Here is a 22378-nt window from a genome sequence, read left to right as displayed (position 1 = left end):
ATGATGAATTGGCTTCAGTTGATGAGTGACCCTCTTGTTCAGAAAAGGCTGTTGATCTGCAAACAGGTGGATTTGCCTATATGCTTGGTTGGCATCAGGACACTGAGGACACAGGAGCTAAATAAAGCTCGTAAGAAAAGGGTGAATATGAGAGCCAGGAGACTCTTACAACAGTTACTGTTTATGTCAAGACCCACTTGTCTCAAGGGACCCATTTTCACATAATCTATAATTATCTCTTCGCTTTAATCGCCTTGTCATTCCTGAGGCTCTCATGGGCACTGGAAGAGGAAAAGCTCATTAACTAAACCTTTTCTCCTCTCTCCAGCCACCCATGGCTTTTAATTGCTTGGTGTGTTATTATCTAGGAGTGCAACTGGGATCATTTTCATAAGAAAGGGAGGTAGAGAGGAGGAAGGGAGCCACTGAGTCCCTGAGGTATGCACCACAGACAAACCTTTGCTTTCTCAATTATTTATGCCAGCTGAGGTTTTACAGGCTGAATAAATCCATAACTCAAGTTCATTCTGAGCAGTCAGATTCTCAAGGGGGAGTTTCCCACTTGCCTATCCACACTTGTGTAGTCCTCAAAGAATAACCAGAATGTAACAAGACATATGTCATCCAATTTATCACCTATCACCAAAGAGTTAACACAATGTTGATCATGAGCAACACAGTGAAATAGGGAAGGATTTCACTATTACCAGCCAAACAGATGAAAGGAAGTAGGATAATCTTTTGGATGTTAAGGGCAGTGGTGTTAATGGAACAGTGGCATCCCAGAATGACTTAACCTATAGAAAGCATAGAAATCCAAATATACAATTTTTTAAAAAAACATACCATTGAAGCCTCAAAGTCTTACATAAATTCATTAAAAACAGAAGAAAAAAATACCAATAAAACAGACAGCTATCTAACAATGAGGCTCTGTATAAATAACTACATAAATTGTATACTATTTCATTTTATAAGTCACTTACAATAAAACAGTATTTATTGTAGCCTTTTCTCCAATCATACCTCTTCCAGAAGAATTTTAGAGTATAATATCTGTATGACAGGCTCTCATACTACTTTCATTGCAGTTCATATTTTTACCAAATAATACAAAATTAAAGTATAAAATAATCACATTCATTCTAGTTTTTAATAGGTATACCCTCCATTTTATAATCAGAACTAAAGAGCAGCCAATAAAAAGATATTTCTAAAATATTTTCAAAATCCATTCTTGTTTAAAAATTTTAACTTTATAAGTCAATGATGCAAAGCATCTCTTTAAAATTCTACAGGCTTTTGTGTCTGACCACAGCAGTGACCTCTGGTATTTTCTGCCAAAACAGTTCATTTGTCTCACAGAACAACTAATCAATTCCAGAGCCCATCAATCATCTTAGCTGTATACTGCTCTGGTCTTGCTTAGAGAAGGTCCAGATGGCTGCCTGTGTAAGTGGGATTAATAAAAGTCTGATAGATTACATAGCATCAAACTACAAAATATAACAGGGAAGATCAAATATTACTGCAGGGTGAGATGGATATTTACATGCTTCATTTATTGTATTTTTAATTCTTGTTCTAATTCTCAATTTATGTGCCAAGTTCTAGACAAAACCTGCTACATATACAAGTCGCCCAAGTGTTTTCTTGTTAAGTCAGTATATGGAGTACAGAATCATCTGACTCTTTGCAAAGCCCCATGCTTATTAACCAGAGCGTTTTCTGCAAGTCTGCAGTATAAATGAAACACAACAGATCTCAAGACTAGAGCAACTGACTGTGAGTTACAGGTTTCTTACTCTGTTGCTTTATAGTTCCAAACTCAGATCTAGCATTGGCTCCCTCTTGTTTCCAATTTCTTCTGTAAAAGCAAACAACCTGTACCATATTCTATGATCACACTGACATGATTTTTAGCTCCTAATATAAGCCCTCTGTCCTGGGTCTTAACTGTGGGGACTCTGGAGACCAAGACTCTTAAAGCTGGCAGTGACACAGTCAGTTATTTTGTGCCAGATACTGTGCTAGGACGGCTGCGAGCATGTATTCCTATAGTCCACATCAGTACCACAGGAGAAATGCACAGCGGTTACCCCCATGCCACAGAGCTACAAAGTGGTAGAACCAACATTTGAATGTGGGCAGTTTGGCTACCTAATTTTTTATACTTCATTAGCCTCACACTGTATCGCCTCTATTATACTACAGAACAAGTAACTAGCTTCAGAAGGAGAAACTGGTGTCCGGAACAGTAACACAGAGCTCTGTACCGATGGCATTATATTGTCACTTTCGGTAACACAGTGGAAATAAAGGTCAGAACCAAAACAGGTAGAGAGCAAGCTCAGACTTGGCTCCAGGTGCCCATGGCTCAAAAAGTTACAATGAAACTAAAATGGGCCCTGAACGTATCAGCTACCGTGCACAGCCATTGGGAAACCTGCCACAACAATGGAGCCTAGGCCTTCTGAAATTGGTTTATAGAAGCTGGTTTTCCTGGTCTTTAAAAATTTGAAAAAAAGACAGAAGTTTACATATTAAAGTATCCAAAACAGACCTTCGAAATACATTTGTAATTTTTTTTTAAAAACAATGGTTCTGTAGAGGAAAACTTGTCCTTTCATTCAAGTCAAGCATTTTCTGTTTCTAGAACCTATCACTTTCACCTTGGCTAAACTAATTCAGCCAAGAAACAGCAATTAACTTCAGTTAAAGCAGCACTTTCTCTTGGAAAAAGAAAACACCAGCTACTATATTTTACAAAATCCAATCAATATTTGATTACACGAAAGTCAACAAAAAGCCCATTTTCAATGCTGCAACTGCAGTCTTATACTTAAATGATAAGGACTAGATGTGGTCCTTCACTGGAGTAACCCAACATTTCAGTACGGAATAATTTTCACCATGATCTAGTTTGTTATGCCAGAACTCTGTTCAATTATAAAATGGATTCTCTAACATAAGAAAATTAGCAGTTGCTGTAATTTCTGATCTGCTATAGCAGTAATAAAATTACTGTTTGTAATAGTTAAAAGGCGTTCAGTGGCTTTCATATTCATGTTTTTTACTGTTTCATATATTAACAATATGTTTCGGAATACAAAGACTTAGATCATATCATGAGAAGACTAACATTTAGTGACTTAATGAAATAAGGCCAAGACTAACCAGTTTGGCCGTAGCAGAGGTTCGTATTTCATTCCATTAACCAATAATGTTTATTAAACATACAAGTAGACGTAAAAAAAGTAGAGAACATACTATTAAAAGGTGAAGAAGCTGAGAAGCACAAATATCCACAATGTTTTGTCTCAGATTCATAATAAATGTGTTAAGTTGAATTAAAATATCCGCTTTATAAAAATAAGTGATACTATTTTCTCATGTTTCTTATGATCAAATTCTAAATACTGATTTAAATCTAAGAGTCACTTTTTTAGGAATTGGATGGAGGATAAGCAGGTAGGATAACTCTTCCAATGTAGCTTAGCTCTATCTTAGGAACACGCCAGTTACCCAGATATCTACTGTCTCTTCAACGGGAGCACGTGTGATTTGCTTTCCGCAGAGGTACTGGAATCATTCTGGTCACTGGACATTCCAAAAGAAACTGTATTCAACATGTCATTTTGAAAAATACTACAGTCTGGGAGCCCTTAAAGAAATTGGCACACAAAACAGGGATCATTATTACTTATAGATAAGTGATTGATATTATTAGAAAGTACATATGGTGATTTTTAAAAAGCAAAGTCAAGAAACTATCTCAATGTATTTATCTAACTAGGAAAGTAAAATAGCCTATACATTTTCTTAAGTGCTTAGAGGAAGAGGTGGATGGGCAGATCACAGGAAAGCCAAACCAGCACTCTCTGCTTTGCGAGGCCACGAGGCCAAGGTTATGTGAGCAACAAGCACTGAACCATCAGTTCCTCAGGGAAGCAGCCGGGGAGACCTCCCAAGCTCTGGGCACTTTCACCAGATACCTACTAACTTCTGGGAACTTTCTCAGATAGAAAGAAATCAGAAAGGAATAAAATATGCTCCTTGATCTCCAAAACCTAAGTTCAGTGGAAGGATATTGTTGTTTTTTTAAAATTATAATTCATTGTGGTATAACATAATAAATGCTGTAAGAAAAGTGTGAACGAAGGACTATGGGCAAACAGAGAAGGAATGACTAACCTCCCCTCCTATCATGTATGAAAATGACTTGAACATTTAATAAAACTTTGATTGGTAGGATTAGGGTTCTAGTAGACTCCAAAGATGGAATATACAAATTAATAACCCCCAAAACACTTTCTGAATATATAAGGGTTAAGGGGGAAGGGGAGTAAATTTTGAAAATGTTTTTTAAACTCTGCTTCCTCAAAACTGTATGGGCTCCTCTCGAGTTCTCAGGGACCCTAAAAGGGAACAGGGCAGCAGATGTACTCCAGGCCAGTAGCAGCCTCAAGGGTACCTTTATTCCCCTTAATTCCCCATCAGCCTTTCCTATCCCAACCCAAATAAACATTTAATCTAAGTAAAAAAACAAAACAAAAAAAAAACAGTGAGCTTGCTATGCAAATAGATTCAAGAGAGGACCTCTAGTATTAACTGACTAATCGTTAACTGGAAACTATGAGCATTTCAAGTTTTTGATTCATAGTGGATCAGTAACTTCCCTCGCAGGATGCTACCTGGGAGTTCATCACCATTTCTTTAGGTGGTGGATGATGTCAGCAAATCCTTCTGCAAGAGTGAACCATAAATTTTTGGTACATTTCTTTCTTACTCTATGAAGATAGATATTTGTCTTCAATTATTTGAGGTAATTCCAATTTTCCACTTGAAAATTAGAGTTCATTTACATCACGTTAATGAGGAAGAAAAGTAAAGTTTAGATAACTCAAAAAGAGTAAAAACATCAGAGATTCCCATTTCGTATTTATTGTATTTGTAACTTAGAGGAATATGTCACATGACTTTCAAGCAGAACAGAATCCTTTTCCTGATTTACACAAGCAGTGCTGAAAGAAAAAGATTATCCACGATATTTTATACATAACATACAAAATTTAAGACATTTATTAAATAATACAAAATGACCTTTAACATTTTTTAAATTGTGGCAAAAATCATACAATTTATCATCTTAACCATTTCTATGTGTACAGTTCAGTTAGTGCTAAGTAAATTCACATTGTGCAACCATATCCAAAACCTTTTCGTCTTGCAAAACGGAAACTGTGCCCAGTGAATAACAACTTCTCATCTCCCCTTCCCTTCAGCTCTTGACAACCACCATTCTACTTCCTGTTTCTGTAAATGTGACTACTCTTTTTTTTAAAATTATTTTTCTTTATTGATTTTAGAGAGAGGAAGGGAGAGGCAGAGATAGAAACATCAAAGAGAAAGAATATCATCTGGCCACCTCCTGCGTGCCCCTCCACCTCCCGGGGGATTTGGCCCACAACCTGGGCATGTACCCTGACCAGGACTTGAACTGGTGACCTCTTGGTGCATGGGTAGAAACTCAACCACTGAGCCACACTGGCCAGGCATAAATATGACTACTCTTGATACCTACTATCAGTGGAATCATATAGTATTTATCTTTTCGTAACTGGCTCATTTCACTTAGCATAATCCTGAAGTCTCATCCATGTTCTAGCTATGCTTCAGAATTTCCTTCCTTCCTTTTCTCCGTCATATATACCATATTTTATTTATCCATCTGTCAATGGACACTTGGGTGGCTTCTACCGCTTGCCTATTATGAATAGTGCTGCTATGAGCATCAGATTCCGCTTTGGATATAGAACTAGAATTAGAATTGCTGGGTCACATGGTAATTCTCTGCTTAATTTTTTGAGGCACCTCCACAGTGTTTTCCTTAATGCACCATTGTTTTATAATCCAAAGTGATCTTTAATTTGTAGCTAGAGTAAATAAACGATAAAAATTAAAATCTTAAAAAAAAAAAAAAGGAATGGTATTTTGAGGAAAACAAAAACAAAAATTCATAGCTTTAGATTTTCTGAGACACAAAATCTTGCCCTACCAACAACTTACACGGCAAAAAGGGTTATCATCTGGCACTGATTCAGACACTTAATGATTTTAAAGATTATATACGTTAGAAATTCTTTCCTGCCATTTGTTATCCTAGTAGAGATACCATCAAATCAGTTTCAGGTTAAGAAAAAGTTCTTCACAAATGGACGTTTTCAGGATTAAAAATATATAGATACACACACACACACACACACACACATACACACAATATATATACATTAAGTAGATAGATAGATAGATAGATAGGGAAATATCCCTATTATCAAAGACCAGAAGAGAAAATTACCTGATGATTTCTTCATGATACAGAGAACTAATAACTGGGCCACCAAAACCAGTGGGTGCTTCTTTTCCTTTCTTCTCTGGTGACTGTGGGGGAAAAAGGAAGAAAAAAGACACATGGATTAAAGCAGTGTGTATTTAAACCAGTTACAAAATACTACTTCGTTAAGGAATACCAGAAGTGTGACTGTCCACCACTTCTCCAAGGCACTAGTCAGTTTCAAGATGGTATCAGAAGGGCAAGCAGACTCCCAGGCCATCTGGCCGTGGCATGAGTACCCACCAGCAAGCTAAGGCCATTCCACTACTGCCTCTGGGGTCACCTAAATAAAAGTCATTCCCCTAGCTGATTATAAGATGCTAGTTATGTTCACTGTAGAAAATATGGATATTCCATGTGGAAAAATGAAAACAAAATATGAAATAAAGGTGATCAGGAAAATCGTATCTACATTAACAAAATTAAAGTCCCCCCCAAATAAAATAAACTGTAGTAAACCTTAAAATTCAACCATAAAAAAAAATTATTTTTGGTGGCCAGAAGGTAGAAGGGTGGGGAGTCAGGGTGGGGGGAGATCTAAAATAAAAAAGAACCAAACTGTTACAGAAACATTTTCCAAAATCAAGTATTTAATAGGCCCTGCCCCTTGTTAGTCTTAAAAAGCACAAGATGAAGATTAAATTTGGAAATAAGATTCTTCCAAAACGTGTAATGTGGAAGCAGGGGGCCTGGATGCTAACGCTGTCTGAAAGGCTTGCACTGCAACCTGTGCAAAAGCCACGTCTCCTGCAATACTGAGTGTCGACACCCTTACCGAAAATCTGTTGGCCGTACAAGTGAGGGCTTATTTTTAGATTCAATTCTATTCTACCGGTCTATCCTTATGCCAGTACCACAATGTTATATATAATTACTGCAGTTTTATAGTAAGTTTTGGAACTGTAAGTGTGAATCTTCCAATTTTGTTCTTTTTCAATATGGTTTGGACTTTTTGGGGCCCTCTGCAAATCCATCTGAATCTGAGGACTGGCTTTTTCACTTCTGCAAAATGGCTTTTAAAATTCTGATACAGATTGCATCGAGTCTGTAGGTCACTTCGGGTAGTACTACCATCTTAATATAAAATCTGCCAATCTATGAACATGGGATGTCTTTCCACTTATTTAGATCTTCTTTAAGTTGTTTCAGCATTAATTTATAGTCTTCAGTGTAAAACTTTTCACCTCTTTGGTTAATATTCCTGGGTATTTTGTTCTTTTGGATGTTATTATAAATGAAATTTGTTTGTTGTTTCCATTTTGGGGTGTTCATTGCTGGTGTATAAAAACACAAATGAGCCCTGGCCAGTTTGGCTCAGCGGTTAAAGCGTCAGCCTGCGGTCCGGAGAGACCCGGGTTCGGTTCCCGCTAAGGGCACGTACTTCGGTTGCAGTTTGTCCCCGGCCCTGGTTGGTCGTGCGGGTGGCAGCCACTCGATGTGTCCCTTCATGTCGATGTTTCTCTCTCGCTCTCCCTTCCTCTCTCTCCCTCCCACTCTATCTGTACAAAAAATGGAAAAATATCCTCGGGTGAGGATAAAAAAATAAAAAAAAATAAATAAATAAAAACACAAATGATTTTGGCATGTTGCTCTCGTATCTTGCACATTTGCCAAATTCATGTATTATTAACCCAAGTAGTTTGGGGGGGGGGGGGTGTCTTTCGATTTTCTATAAGTAGGATCACGTTATCTAACAAGAAAGCTAGTTTCACTTCTTACTTTCCAATATGAATGCTATTTATTTCTTTTACTTGTCTAATTGCTTGTAGAATTACGTACAATGTTGAGTAGCAGTGGTAAAAGCAGGCATCCTTGTCTTATTCCTGATCTTAAGGGGAAAGCTTTCAGTCTTTCACCATTGAATGTAATGTTATTTGTGGCTTTCTCATAAATGCCCATTATCACGGTGAGTAAATTTCACCTTCATTTTTAAAGTTATCTTAAATGCGATAGAATTATGCCTCGATAGTTTTTTTCTTTCAATATTGTCCCTACTGACTTCAGACTTCTGAAAATTAGTATGCTGTAGTTCTCACCTTTGTTCTTCTCTCTCTTTTTTTTAATCTGGATGCTTTTAAGAATTTTTTCCACTGGTTTTCACCAATTTGATTATGATGTATCTTGGTGTTTCTTCTGCTTGGGGTTCATTAAGCTTCTGGGATCTATGGATTTATGGCAGTGATTCTCAACTAGGGAAGATTTTTTGCTCCTTCTATTCCCCCAAGAATATCTAGCAATGTCTGGGGCAATTTTGGTTGTTGCACGTGGATAGTCCTATTGGCTTCTAGTAAGTAGAGAGTGGAGTTGCTACTAAACATCCTAGAATACACAGTTCAGCCTTCCACAACAAATAATTATCCTGCCCCAAATATCAATGCTGCAAAGGATGAAAATTTTTGGTTTATAATTTTCATCAAATGCTTAAAATATCAGCTATCATTTATTAAATTTTTCTTTCTTATCTCTCTTGCTTTTCTCTTATTTCTGGGCCTCCAATATGCTATATTGCTTGATATTTTCCCATAGTTCATTGGGGCTCTGTTCATTTTTTACTCAGTCATTTTATGCTCTGTGTTTGATTTTTATTAGTAACACTTGAGACATCTTCAAGTTCACTAATCTTTTCTTATGCAATGTCTAATCTGCTGTTAATCCTACCCAGTGTCTTTTTCATATCAAAGATTATTTTCTTTCTTGTCTAGAAGTTGCATTTAGGTCTTTTTGTATCTTTCATTTCTCTCTCCATTATGTTCATGTTTTCCTCTACTTTTGAGAATATATTTATAATAGCTGTTTTCATCTCTATCATTTCTGCTTTCATTGACAGGTTTTTCTCTTGGTTATGGGCCATACTTTTCTGCTGCTGTCCTTGAATGCTTGAAAGACTTTTACTGTAAGCTGGACATTGTAAATTTTACACTCTTGTTTGCTGATTTTGTTGAGTTCCTTTAAATTATGTCAGACTTTGTTTTGGCATGAATTCAGTTATGTGGAATCAATTTGATCCTTTCAAGGCTCACTTTGAAGCCTTGTTGAGGCAGGGACAGAACAGCATTTAATCTAGAGCTTAATTTAGCCTCACGACTGAGGTGAAATCCTTTTGAGGCCTCTAACATGTGTTCCATATATTACATTTTCTTTCCACTCTGACTAGTAGGAAATGAAATATTCTCAGTCCTATGTCAGCTCCAAGAATTGTTTGGCTTACTGCTTTCTTTTATTTCTTTTCCCAGCCTATTAGTTTCCTTTCACACACACACACAGATTAGTATTCCATCAAAGGGACCCTTCTGCAGATCTCTGGAACTCTCTCTCCATCTGCAGGAACATCCTCTCTAGTATTCAGCCCTGCATTTTCTAGCTCAAATCAGCAAGACAACCAGACTCTTTTGGATCCATCCTCCCTTCACTGTAGCCTGGAAATTGTTTCCAGGCAATAAGTTGAGGCAATTGTAGAGCTCCTTTGTTTCCCTTCTCTCCTAGTTTTATACTACTTTCAGTGCCAGGCCTGAAAATTATTGTTTCATCTACTGTGTCTAGTCCCTATTACTCCACCCCCAGAAGAAGAAGTCCCATAAACATGCATTTAAAAACCAGGTTAACAATCCATGCAGTAATGTACTATAATTTACTAAACCATTATCTGACAGTGTCTATTTAGGTTATTTTCACTTCTCCACTCACAAAGATACAATGAATATATTTGTACATAAAGCATAATACAGTTGTAATTAAAATATGACTCCATAATTTGATTATAGTGTATTCTAAATATATTTCTTCTTCCTGGGATTAATTTCTCTTTCTGAAGCAAACATGTTAGAATGCTGCTGACAACTTTTTTTTTCTGGGGGGTGGGGGAAAAGGGGAAGATTATATCTTAAGCAGAAATAATATTTCAAAAATAATCTGCCATTATCAGATTGAATTCAGAATAAAGCTGCCAAAGATGCATTAGTTTTCGTCTCCATCCACTTCATCTACAAGAAGGGGTAAACTTTGGCTACTCTAGCCTCTAGATTTCCACTCCAATGAAATGTTTCTCATAGAGGCTTAAGAAGTTTATTCCATTTCTCTCTACTCAAAATCCATTAAGTTATTTTTATGTTGCATCAGCAGTTAAAGAAAGAGACTCCAGTTTGGCAGCCAATAGGATAAAATTTGCCAATTCTTACATTGCCTCAGACTATATTATTTGAGACACTGAAATGCTCCTTCACTCAGAGGGGAAAGGATAAGTTGTTGGCTGAATCTTTACCATTTGGATTCAGATTCCACATTAGTCAGTTGCAGGGTCAAGACTTAAAACCTTGTGAAATTTTCTTTTCCATCTGAAAAATAACTATTCCAAATGTTATCAGACTAATGTATGCAAGGAGGGGGTTTCTTGCTAACACGTGCAACCTTTTTGGCTTCTGTTCTATTGGTTTGTTTGCTTAATTTGTTTATAGGTCTAGCTGTACAACTGTGGGTAAATCAATCTCTCTGCTTCAGATTCCTCATATGTAAAATCAGGAATAGTGGCTATCTCATCTGAGGGTTTAAAGTATTTTAAATATATATATCAAACAGAATGGTGCTCAGCACAAAGGGGACACTAGATAAGTGTTACCTAATATAATATTAGTGATTTTTCCAAAATATTGCCATTTCTCCAAAGTGAAAGTGTCTCAGCAAGATAGATAGAAGATGTTTTGAGGTGGAAACTGACAATACTGAATCATGAGTCTTTATCTAATATTCTCCTGATAAAACAACAAACCCCAAAACCAAACAAAAAGTTTAACATAATAACTGTCATTAAGAAAAAAAGAAAAGCAAACTAAGACTAATGAGTGTCTTCCATATGCTTCACACTCTACATACATTTTCCAGTTCCAACTTCAAAGCAGTTCTGTAAAGTTGGCAGTTTATTGCATTTCATTTAATTAAGACATCAAATTATAAAGAACACCATTACTTTATGTAATGTTAAGAAAGAAAAATATATCCAATTAAATAAAATACACCATCAATTTTAGGACAAATTCAGTTTTTTTAATGTTAAAAACTGAGTAACTGCCTGTCTTACATTTGAAAAAATATATTTCCATTTTGCAGAATGTAAAGCTGCACACAGGGCAGTGAAGGATCAGTGCCACACAGTAAGTGCCAGAATTGAGATCTTCTGATTTCTAAAGCCTGTGCTCTTTTTATTAAGTTATGCTACCTCTCCAAGCTTCTTTAGGAACCATTATTACATATTTGCAACATTCTGAAATAAAATTTTGTTCTGTTTCTTAGGTGTACATTAAAAATATTAAGTACCTCATTAACTCAAAAGGAAACTTTAAAATTAAAATAAACATATACTAAACTTTTTTGAGGCTGATTTATTATGATAAATTATATATAAGTTAATCAATTAAATAAACTAATACTACAGTGCTAAACACTTTTATTTATTTATACTTACTTATTTATTTTTGTTAATCCTCACCCGGGGATTTTTTTCCCACTGATCTTTTAGAGAGAGAGGAAGGGAGTGAGGGAGAGAGAGAGAGAGAAAGAGACACATCAATGTGAAGAGACACATGGACTGGTTGCCTCCCGCATCACCCTGACCAGGGATCAAACCTGCAACCCAAGTAAGTGGCCTTGACTGGAAATTGAACCCATGACTCTTTGGTCTGTGGGCTGACGCTCTAACCACTACACCAAACTGGCCAGGGCGTTTTAAGCACTTTTAAAAGAACATTTTTCTAATAATCCTTTAAAAATATTTATTATAGTTTTTCCCTGAAATATGAAGTTGTCTGCACATAGAAAAGTATATTAATCTCACCTCAATTATTACCTGTCATCAAGAGCATTAAAGAAAAGCTTTACCATGAAAATATTGTTGGTTGCTATTTATAACAGTAATAATACTTATAAAATTTCTCAAAAATGGTCAACTCCATAAACCTATGGTTTTTAACCACAATTTCTTTAATTTTTTTTTCCTTTATTAATTTTTAGAGAGAAAGGAAGAGAAAGGGAGAGAGCAATAGAAACACCGATGAGAGAGAACAATGACTGGCTGCCTCCTGCATGCCCCTCACTGGGGATCAGGCCCACAACTTGGGCATGTGCCCTGACCAGGAATCAAACTGGTGACCTCTGGTGCATGGGTCAACACTCAACCACTGAGCCACACCGGCATGACAACCTTAGTTTCTCTTAAAATTATAAATGTACAGCAGAGTTTACAAAACAATCATTTCCTAAAACCTTAATAATGGACATTTAATAAGAATATCATTTATCTAGAAATATTACATAAATATTTAAATTACTATTGGAAAATTATTTTTATTTTTTTTTAATTTTAATTTTTATTTTTTTTATCCTCACCTGAGGACATTTTTCCATTTTTTGTTCAGATAGAGCAGGAGGGAGGGAGAGAGAGAGAGAAACATCGACGTGAAGGGACACATCGAGTGGCTGCCACCCGCACGACCAACCAGGGCCGGGAACAAACTGCAACCGAGGTACGTACCCCTAGCGGGAACCGAACCCGGGTCTCTCTGTACCGCAGGCCGACGCTCCAACCGCTGAGCCAAACCGGCCAGGGCTGGAAAATTATTTTTAGATAAAAGAAGAAATAATATGTAAAAGTAGACATTTTATTCAAACCTTCAAATTTCAACATTTCCTATTTTTTTGCATATATACTACATATAGTAACTTAAAAAGTGATGATAATTTTAAAAGGTAAAAAAACTAAACCTCCCACCCATTTTTTTTTTTTTAGTTTAATCTGTATCACTAAAATATGTGCGATAATCTTCCCAGATGTGGCGAACAGAACTCCTATGGCACCTTTGTAATCCACCCGTAAATTTCATTACTCTGTACAAAACAAAAACCAGTACGTTGCTCTTTCACCACTCTATGACGAAATTTAAGAATAAATGCATTAATTTTATCTTCTTAAAATTCTCATTGCTGTCAATTATCTTGGTTTTGGGGTACTTTAAAACTTGGTTCTTGGGTATTTTAAAAATAAGGTACAAAAGATTACCACTTGTACACAGGCCCAGCTTCTTTGTGAAGGAACTGTATTTTAAGCAAATACAACATACAGCTACTATATTTATAATATTATAAGCAATATATCCAAATGATCACATATGTAAGAAAAACATTAAGACCCACTGGATAAACAAACCATGAACAAACAATTAGGTATCTGAAGTTATACAGAAGTTTAAAAATATTAGCACACTTTCACTATTTTCACCATTAACACAGATTCTGAATATAGTAAGAAAAAAAAATACAATCCTGAATTATAGTAACTTTGTATAGGCTTCAACCACAATCCTTTCTGTTGCTCATCTTTACATGACATTAATGTTCTTAAATTTTTAAGATAGAAACATGGATCAGGAGAGATTTGGGGGTCTATACCTCCCTTTTCTGTTGTTTTCATGAAGTATTTGAAAATCTGGCCTCTGGGATACTTTCAAATTGCTTGGCTCTGGTCCTCACTGCCACTTTTATCAGTACTCTCTCCACTTGTTTTTATTAGCCTTTTCCTACTTGGTTTTGATAAAATTCCCAGCAGATTCCTCTGTGTGAGGCTTTTTACTGAAGGAAGCTTTGGCTAGTTAATTCTGGAAGCTGTACAGCTCAGATAGGTCCAGAGAACCTTACCAAGAACCCCTTATACTCAGACATGAATTGAAATTCACAAAAACCCCTTAAAAGTTCACCTGCTGGCAATTTTAGGATTCTGCCGTTCTAGGTCAGTCAGACTCCTCTTGTTCTCTCCTATGGAGATGCCAAAGCTACACAAATCTTAAAACTGTTCATGGTTTGTCATTTTCTTTGGTCAACTAGTTTTGTTACAGATATTGTCTAAGAGGCGTGGGTTATGCTATCCTGGTTATTCTGTTAAGGAAGCATTTGGGAATAATCAAAAACTGTACTACAACCACTGTTATCATCCCAGAATTCCAATAACCCTGAATAATTTTTTATGAAATACATGAATGGGAATACCCAAATGAATAGATTAATGTTGCTAAACTAGGTGTATTTCCATTCCATACCCTTTTCCATTACATTTGCCTCCATTCAACCAACTATCTTAATAGGTGATTTCATGAAAGAGAGGTAGCGATTGATAAAGGAAGACAAGTCTAGTGGATATCTTATTTGTGGTTTATCAAGTCTTTGAAACACTATCTCAACACTTTAATAGCTTTCCATATTGTGCATCCTAACTTTCCAAAAGAGAATCCTCAAAACCTCATTTCTCAGATTCCCTTGCAGCTAAAACATGCAGGCTCATGACCTAAATTCTATCAATCAGATGTACAGACAAGCCACTTGGATATAGAATGGAGAAGCCTATCATTGACCTATAGCAAATTACACTTCTCGACTCAAAGCTCAAAATTTGATTGAAATAATCCCACCAACAAAATTAGTGTGTTTGATAAAAAGTTGACTCTTGAACACAGTTTGAACAGCATAGGTCTGCTTATATGCAGCTTTCTTTCAATAAATACTGTAAATGTATTTTATCTTATGATTTTCTCAAAACATTTTCTTTTCTCTAGCTTACTTTATTGTGAGAATAGCATGTAGAGAAGGAGTCACACCGCCACATGCAGGTCCTTTACATGTTGAAACCTGCTACTCTGTCAGTCCTAAACCATTCTAGTAGGCTGAATTGTCCCCAATCTCTGTTCAAGAGAGACCTACCTTTTCTTAGCATTCACTTGCAGAGTCCTAAGAAAAGAAAGGTCTCTTATTCCATCTCACCTTGTCTCAGTGAGAGATCAGAGGTTACTAGTTCACTGGCCCGCTAGACTAGAAAAAAATTAGATCTGCCTTTGTCTATCAGTTGATTATTGCTCGAAAGACCTCAATAATCAGATCAGTGCTAAGAAAACTTACAATCAGTAGTCAGAGAAAAATTATAATCAGAGAAAAATTATAGTCACTTAAGAAGAGGGAGAGGCTAAGATGAATCAGATGAGTGGCTTCTTTGGAGGGAGGCAAAAATTGATGAAAGAAACAGAAGAGAATTTTCATATAATAAAATGTAAAGACACACATACACAAACACTACATGTATTATTCCATCAAAATCTCCTACACTATAAACATTAACTTCTTATCAATGTTGATAATATACATGCTGGCTTAATATCTCTCTCCTACAGCATGGCTCAAGATAGCCTGTCAGTGACTAAGTATGATTCAGCAACTGGAATATTTTCAAAGACAATGAATAATGTACACAATTGTTAGAACCACATTTAGAGAGCATGGGTGCCAACATTAGGAGGCATAATTGATGTTAACAAATATCCTTAACTTTTTTCAGTTCAACTCAATTCAACACAGTAAGTACTTTTAAGCACTTACTCTCTTAAACACTGAGTTTATCACTGAAGGTATATTAATCAAGGTACCTGCTATAAAGACATAATATTACCAGGGGTTTAGGATGTTACTGCATAAAATAGATAAGAAACGATATAAGAGCCCTGGCCGGTTTGTCTCAGCAGTTAGAGCATTGGCCTGTAGACCAATGAGTCACGGGTTCCATTCTGGTCAGGGGCACATACCTCAGTTGCGGTTTGTCCCTGGTCGGGGTTGTATGGGAGGCAACCAACTGATGTGTCTCTCTTGCATCAGTGTTTCTCTCTCTCTCTCTTTATCTCTCCCTCCCACACTCTATCTGAAAATAAATGGGAAAATATCCTCAAGTGAGGATTTTAAAAAAAGAGAGAAACAATATAAGATAAATAATATCAACTATTAAAATGCACACTAGAAATAATAAATGTGGTAGATTTATAGAAAAGGGGAATTAGTGTGGAATGAGGGCTTCATGGAATGAAGAGGAATTGATTAGGTCTAAAAAACCAGGTAGAAACAGTAAAGAAGGCATTTCAGGAAGTGACATAAGATCCGCTGTACTTGAGGAATGATGAGGAGGTGTGTCAGATAGGAGGCCACTGACGCCATGTAAAGTTAGAGACAAGTCCGGATTTACAATGTTGGTGACAAGAGTTACAGGTTACAGAGGAGTTGAAAGTAAGAATTAAACACTTATATTTGGGTTAATGGTTCCTAAGAAGTTTAGTATAAAACTAACTGTCATTTTCCTGTTGAACTTTATTATAAAGAGAAACAAATGTTACAGTATTAAACTGTTCCTCTCCAAACGTAAAACACTCACACTTAGAATATACCAAAATTTTAAACACATAGTTTCGAATGTTCTAACAAAAGTAATAATATTTTTCAGGATCTCAGTGGTAAAAAACACTAAAAATAATTCATATTATAAACTCTAAATTTATTCATAACATTAAGATACTGAAAGTGACAAGCTTATCAGGCAATCCGGTAGTATACCAGAATACTTAAGATAGTCCAGTTATTCAAGAGAAATATCTAATATTTTAGTAATTTGGCCCAGTCCATCTTAAATGTTCTGATTTTGAAACCATGGTCAATAATTAAGTGCTTTTTGTTATTTTCTATAATTTACCATTCTATTTCCTAAAATCCCCCCCCCTCAATTATTTCTGCACAGTTCAGTAAGGGTATCTTTGGATGTGAGGAAACAGCAGTTCATCAAGCCAGAGACTGAAATGTTCACTCTTAGGTAAGGAGACTCAGCTCATAATAGCTAGGACTCACAGCAGGTGAACAGCTAATGAATATCCTGATGATGACAGGCATATGAGAAGATGGGTCCTTGGTCACTGTTCTACTCCCAATATAAAGATCTGTTTACTAGGGACTGGGGATTTCACACATTCATTTTAGTTTAACTATAATGTACACAGTGAGAGGGCTCTGGCACCCCATCTGGTAATATATGTGCAATGCCAAGATCCTCAAGTTCCATAGGGAAGAGAAAAATTGTTAAGTCAATTAGTTATTTAATTCATAAATTCCTCTTACTCAGGATTCTATTAAATAACTGATGCTTGTACAAGGAAAAGACTGTTATGCATCTTGTTTTATTATAAAATACTTTTAAATTTTACAAATGAAAAAATCAAACACACATGATCTCAAGAAAACATTTAAACCCAGTAAACTGCACATTTTCTCTTAAGATGTTACTTTGGGGGAAAAGGTTAAATTTAGTAAGTTTTGACTCAGAATGTAAAATGAAACTATTAGCGTGTTATTTATTCTAATTATATTCAATTTTAAAGCAGCAAACCAACAATATAAAATTGAAATGTAAATACAGCATATTCAAGAGGGATTTCCTGGGACTACTTATGACCATATTTCTACAAAAATATGTACTATACATGTGATTTGGAAGCAGTCTCTAGCAATGAGGTTGTAACCTCTATAACAATTAATAATTTTGAGTCATTTATTTTCAAAGCACCGATAATATTTTGAGAGTTAAAAGAAAGTTTCATAGACTATGTGATTAAATATAAATGATATGCATTATAGTATAAGATAGTGATTTTTAAATTACGTCGACCAAAACATCAAAATTCCAAAGGGAAACACATAATATCCATTAAGGCATTATTAATGAACAGCCTAATCTGGGTGTATTTTATCACTTCCAAGACTGTTAGAAGAATACTTTTAGGCTATATCAAATAATTTCCAAGAGTTATGGAATCCTAAAAAACAAACAAACAAAAAACCAAACCACTAATCTGAAATAATTTTGTCTAGTATAGTCAATACTCAACACACGAGGTAAAACTAGTACCCTGAACTGCCAACCACTCCAAACTATCTTTACCTACGTGGGCTTTCCTTTTCCCTGAATTTGCTGCTCTTTCCCTTACAGACGAATGACAGTAGCTCCTTCAGACATTGCACCTCGGCTAACATGAGTTATGGTAGAATCTAACAAGCAAGGTCTACCTTACAATAGAGCTGAGCCGATACACTGACTATACTGAATACCAAAGGTTATGAAAGAGAATCCTTCAGACCTTGGTAAAACAAAAGTAACACAGTAGAAATTACAAGTGTAAAAGAGAAAACATTCTTGACAGAATTTTTTCTATTTCTATATCTTGGTAAGTGAAGTATAAGCATACTAAAATCAATGGAGGAAAAAATGAACATTTCACATATTTTATGATTACTTAAGAATGCATTTCTATTTACAACTGTTATTATGAAAGTGTATATTAACATATCACATTCAGAATTCCATAAAAATCTTAACAGTTTTTCTTTAAGGATATTAGATCTACATATCACTCTGTAACTTTCCTATAACAATCTACCATTAAAAATTTAAGCACTAAAGATACAGTCACACTCTTCTACTTCTTGTGTGTGTGTGTGTGTGTGTATACATTTTCTTTTCTTTACTGAATTTATTGGGGTGACACTGGTTTATAAAACTATATCAGTTTCAGATGTACAATTCTATAATACATCATCTGTATATTGTGTTGTGTGTTCACCAATCCAAGTCAAGTCTCCTTCCATCACCATTTATCCCCTTTATTCTTTCATATAAAGTCACAAAACCTAGCTCTTCTATATATGAATTTTTCTAGATCAATATCTAAACTTCCTACATTTAAGTTTAAATCATTACATTAATAATTCCCAAGTAATAATATAAGGTCTGCCAAGTAGTGGGCATTTAAATATTTTTGAATATATGAGTGAATCATACAATTTAAAAGCAAAATAATGTTTTTCCTTTAAAAGAACTGTAAAGGGTTGTTTCTCTTCACTCTAGACAGAACTTTATAATGCTGCTAAAATAACAATCTAACCCTATCCACCTATCCATATTTTCCCAACCAATGCCTGATACACATCAAGCTTCTCTGCATTTTCTAACTATGCCAAACTCTCTTACACTTCTATTCCCTTGCATCTGCTGCCTCTACACGAAATGCTGCTCCATCCTCCTCTTCCACTACTGCACCTCCTCAAACTGCGAGACCAGCTTAAACGTCACCTCGTGGCTTTCCACCAGTCAGCAAGCAGATAGTCACTCCTGTGATTCCACAGCCCTTGTTCACAGTGTCATTGGTATTCTTCATGCTCCACCAAAATGACCAGTTTAAATGTTTCTTTCTCTTTCATTGGATTTTAATCTCTGAGAAAAAGGATTATTTACTTTTGTATCCCCAAACCTAGCACTAATGCCAGGCAAATTGAGTGAATGAAAAATAAGTAAATAAACAAACAAATGAACATATTAAATCTTCCTTTGTAACTCAGTAGCTATAGCATAGTGATACAATGCAAATTACAGAAATTTAATATTTTGTTTGTTACCTTAACATCTACTGAATTACAGAATCTCATGATTGGGAAGAACATTGAAAACATTTAGAAAGAAAATAAATTAACATAATAAAAATAAATAATAAAAGAAAAACAATGATCAATACACAGTTTAAACCATTGTCTTTACAGTTAACCATTTTCAAATATTTCAAAGATGTGACATCATCATATTTCTTACTGTCAGAAAAATATCAAGTACATCAAACTAATTATCCTTAGTATCATTTTATCTAAGACGATAGCGCTACCACCTGATTTGGATTAATATAGACAGTACTTTAAATATTCTAAATTCTTTAAGTTCATAGGCTTCTGGTGGTCACTGGCGAGCTAGCACGTGCTCTGTAAGTGGTTTCACAGTTTGATTATAATGCTCGTTCAACAAGAGCCTGGCCCTTTCCCAACACTTGTGGTTTTCTTGACTTGTTGGAGAAAAAAATTAAGGATGTATTATTGGGTGTATTTAGATTTTAAATAAAATACTTCGTTTTATTATTTAAAACAATTATGACAAATCTTCATTAAAATGTATCGTTATTAGTAGTTTGCCTATGCCAAAAAGCTTAAGATTCACAAAACTTAAGAAATACTTTCTAATGGTACAGAAAACTTGCTGCTTCTAAGTGATTTATTTTTATTTCCTAGTAGTTATAATCAAGATCACTTAGCTTTTATGACTGAAAAGTGAAACCTGAAACACATACACAGAAACTCTCAGTGATAACTTGGAAAAAGAATCAGCATAAAGGAGGCAACAACTCCCAACACCAAGAAATTTGCTATTCACTTTACAGGGACCCTTTACTCCGGAACCAATCTAATTACTTGTAGTTTAAGCTACTCATATATAAGTTGGCTAAAGTAACTGGTAAACACTCCTAGGGGGCATATCAGGTGTAACACTGATTTATTGGTCTGCTACCTCCCAGGATAGGTCTGACCCTGAGATTATAATTAGGCTACATAACGTGGAAACAGAATGGTGGTTCACTATCTCACTTTATGAAACGGTACAGACATATAAAATGAAATACTTGATTAAATGAATTGAGAATATTGATTCTACTTATATAGCTTTGAAACATTTTTATCAACATCATAACATTTGTCCACAAAGCTCAGTAGCTATAGTTCTGCAAATGACTCAGGAAATATATATCACACTTCACTGTATATATGTATTATTTTTTATTCATTAGTTCAACTTATAGTCACTGCCTCCTAACTAGGAGGACAATAGTGACCTGGACAGATGAGTTTTCTAAGCCTCTCAGAGCTTCAAGGTTAGAGGAAGGAAGAGACAAGTATTTAGTCAATTAAAATGTTAGTAAATATGATTAAAGGAAAGTTATCTACATAGATTTTAAAGTTATGTTTCATTCTTTTCCTCCAAACCCTATGGAATAGTCTCTCACATTTTGTTTTCATTCTTTACTATGAAGCAATTCTGGCTCACAGTTTAGTCACAGACTTACCCAAAGGAAAATCTGAAAATCATATGTGGGCACAAACACACCTGATTTGTCTGGTAACTTAATTTGTCAAAATGGGATCACACTAAACATAGTGACCTACACTTTATGTCACATAATATGTCATGAACAACTTTCTATATCATTCTTTTTATTGCTAGATAGTATTCCATTATATATCATTATTTAACCATTTCCCTATTGATGACCATTTATGGTCTGCAACTTTTCAGGAAGGTAAACAAATCTACACTGTATATCTATCTATCTCTATCTATCTATCTCTATCTATCTATCTATCTATCTATCTATCTATCTATCTATCCATCCATCCATCCTCTAGAACTTCCCCATATTTTGGGGGAATAGAGGCTCAGAAGTGGGATTGTTAGTTTCGTAGCCCACATTCCCTAAAGAAAAGAAGCTGAGGCAAAGCTTCAAAGCTCAGGAATTCTTAGGAGGTGAAATCCCAGGATATGAAGAATGAGAGGGAAAGGGAGGTAGGGCAGGAAAGGAGGAAAAGCAAATAAAAGTGTAGTTACTGAGCTGGCTTCACTGACTGAGGTCACACAGGATAGTTAGACTAAATGAACCATCATGTCTTGGAGGAAGCAAAAAAGAAAGGAAGAAAGGAAAAGTAATTTCACTGCCAGTTCCTTCCCATTTCCTGCCACCCCTTCGTCAAAGTCTGCCTCCTTCCCCCCATCCCCAAACTGGGGTTGCTACCTAACACTTCCAAGTCTGCAGCACACACCCAGTCCTACCACTTGAGCCTGGAAGGAATAGGAGGAACCAAAGTTTCTATGAGTCTGGTCAGGTAGGAGGTCCTGCTGAAGCTGGTCCTCTCATCAAAGGGGGCCAAGTAGGCAGGTGTTTTTAGGAGGTGAAGAAAACATCTCCTATAAGACAGCTGTCGATTCACACTCCACTAAAAGCACACTCCTGAGATTTTCTCATGCTCTGTCAACAAGCCTTCCAAGTTAATCTATCAGCTGAGAAGCAGTATACACTGTTCGAGCCTACATTTCTTGATTAGTAGAGAGATCAGGCATCTTCCACTATTCATTGGCATTTGTATTTCTTCTGGGGATGGCTTATTCTTATAAACTTCAGGTATAATGTCTTACCCTTCCATTAAGAGTCTATAATTAAACCACAGGATTCTGTTCTTCTCAGTTCTGCCCTATTTCCTAAAATTATGCCAACTTAC

The 22378-nt window shown here is 35.7% G+C and overlaps 1 protein-coding gene across 4 annotated transcripts in view; it reads right to left on the bottom strand.

The window, feature by feature from the left end:
* Nucleotides 1-22378, bottom strand: part of ACBD6 (acyl-CoA binding domain containing 6) — a 144424-nt gene that overhangs the window by 87898 nt on the left and 34148 nt on the right. For all 4 annotated transcript variants that reach the window (XM_036273546.1, XM_036273547.1, XM_036273550.1 and 1 more), the window contains one exon: nt 6359-6441. In XM_036273546.1, the coding sequence (XP_036129439.1) occupies nt 6359-6441 (83 nt within the window). The remainder of the gene's footprint in view (nt 1-6358; nt 6442-22378) is intronic.

This window comes from Molossus molossus, unplaced genomic scaffold (assembly GCF_014108415.1).
Source record: "Molossus molossus isolate mMolMol1 unplaced genomic scaffold, mMolMol1.p scaffold_m16_p_20, whole genome shotgun sequence".
NCBI lineage: Eukaryota > Metazoa > Chordata > Mammalia > Chiroptera > Molossidae > Molossus > Molossus molossus.
Note: the sequence above shows the minus strand (reverse complement) of the source record. Positions and strands in the feature narration are given on the sequence as shown.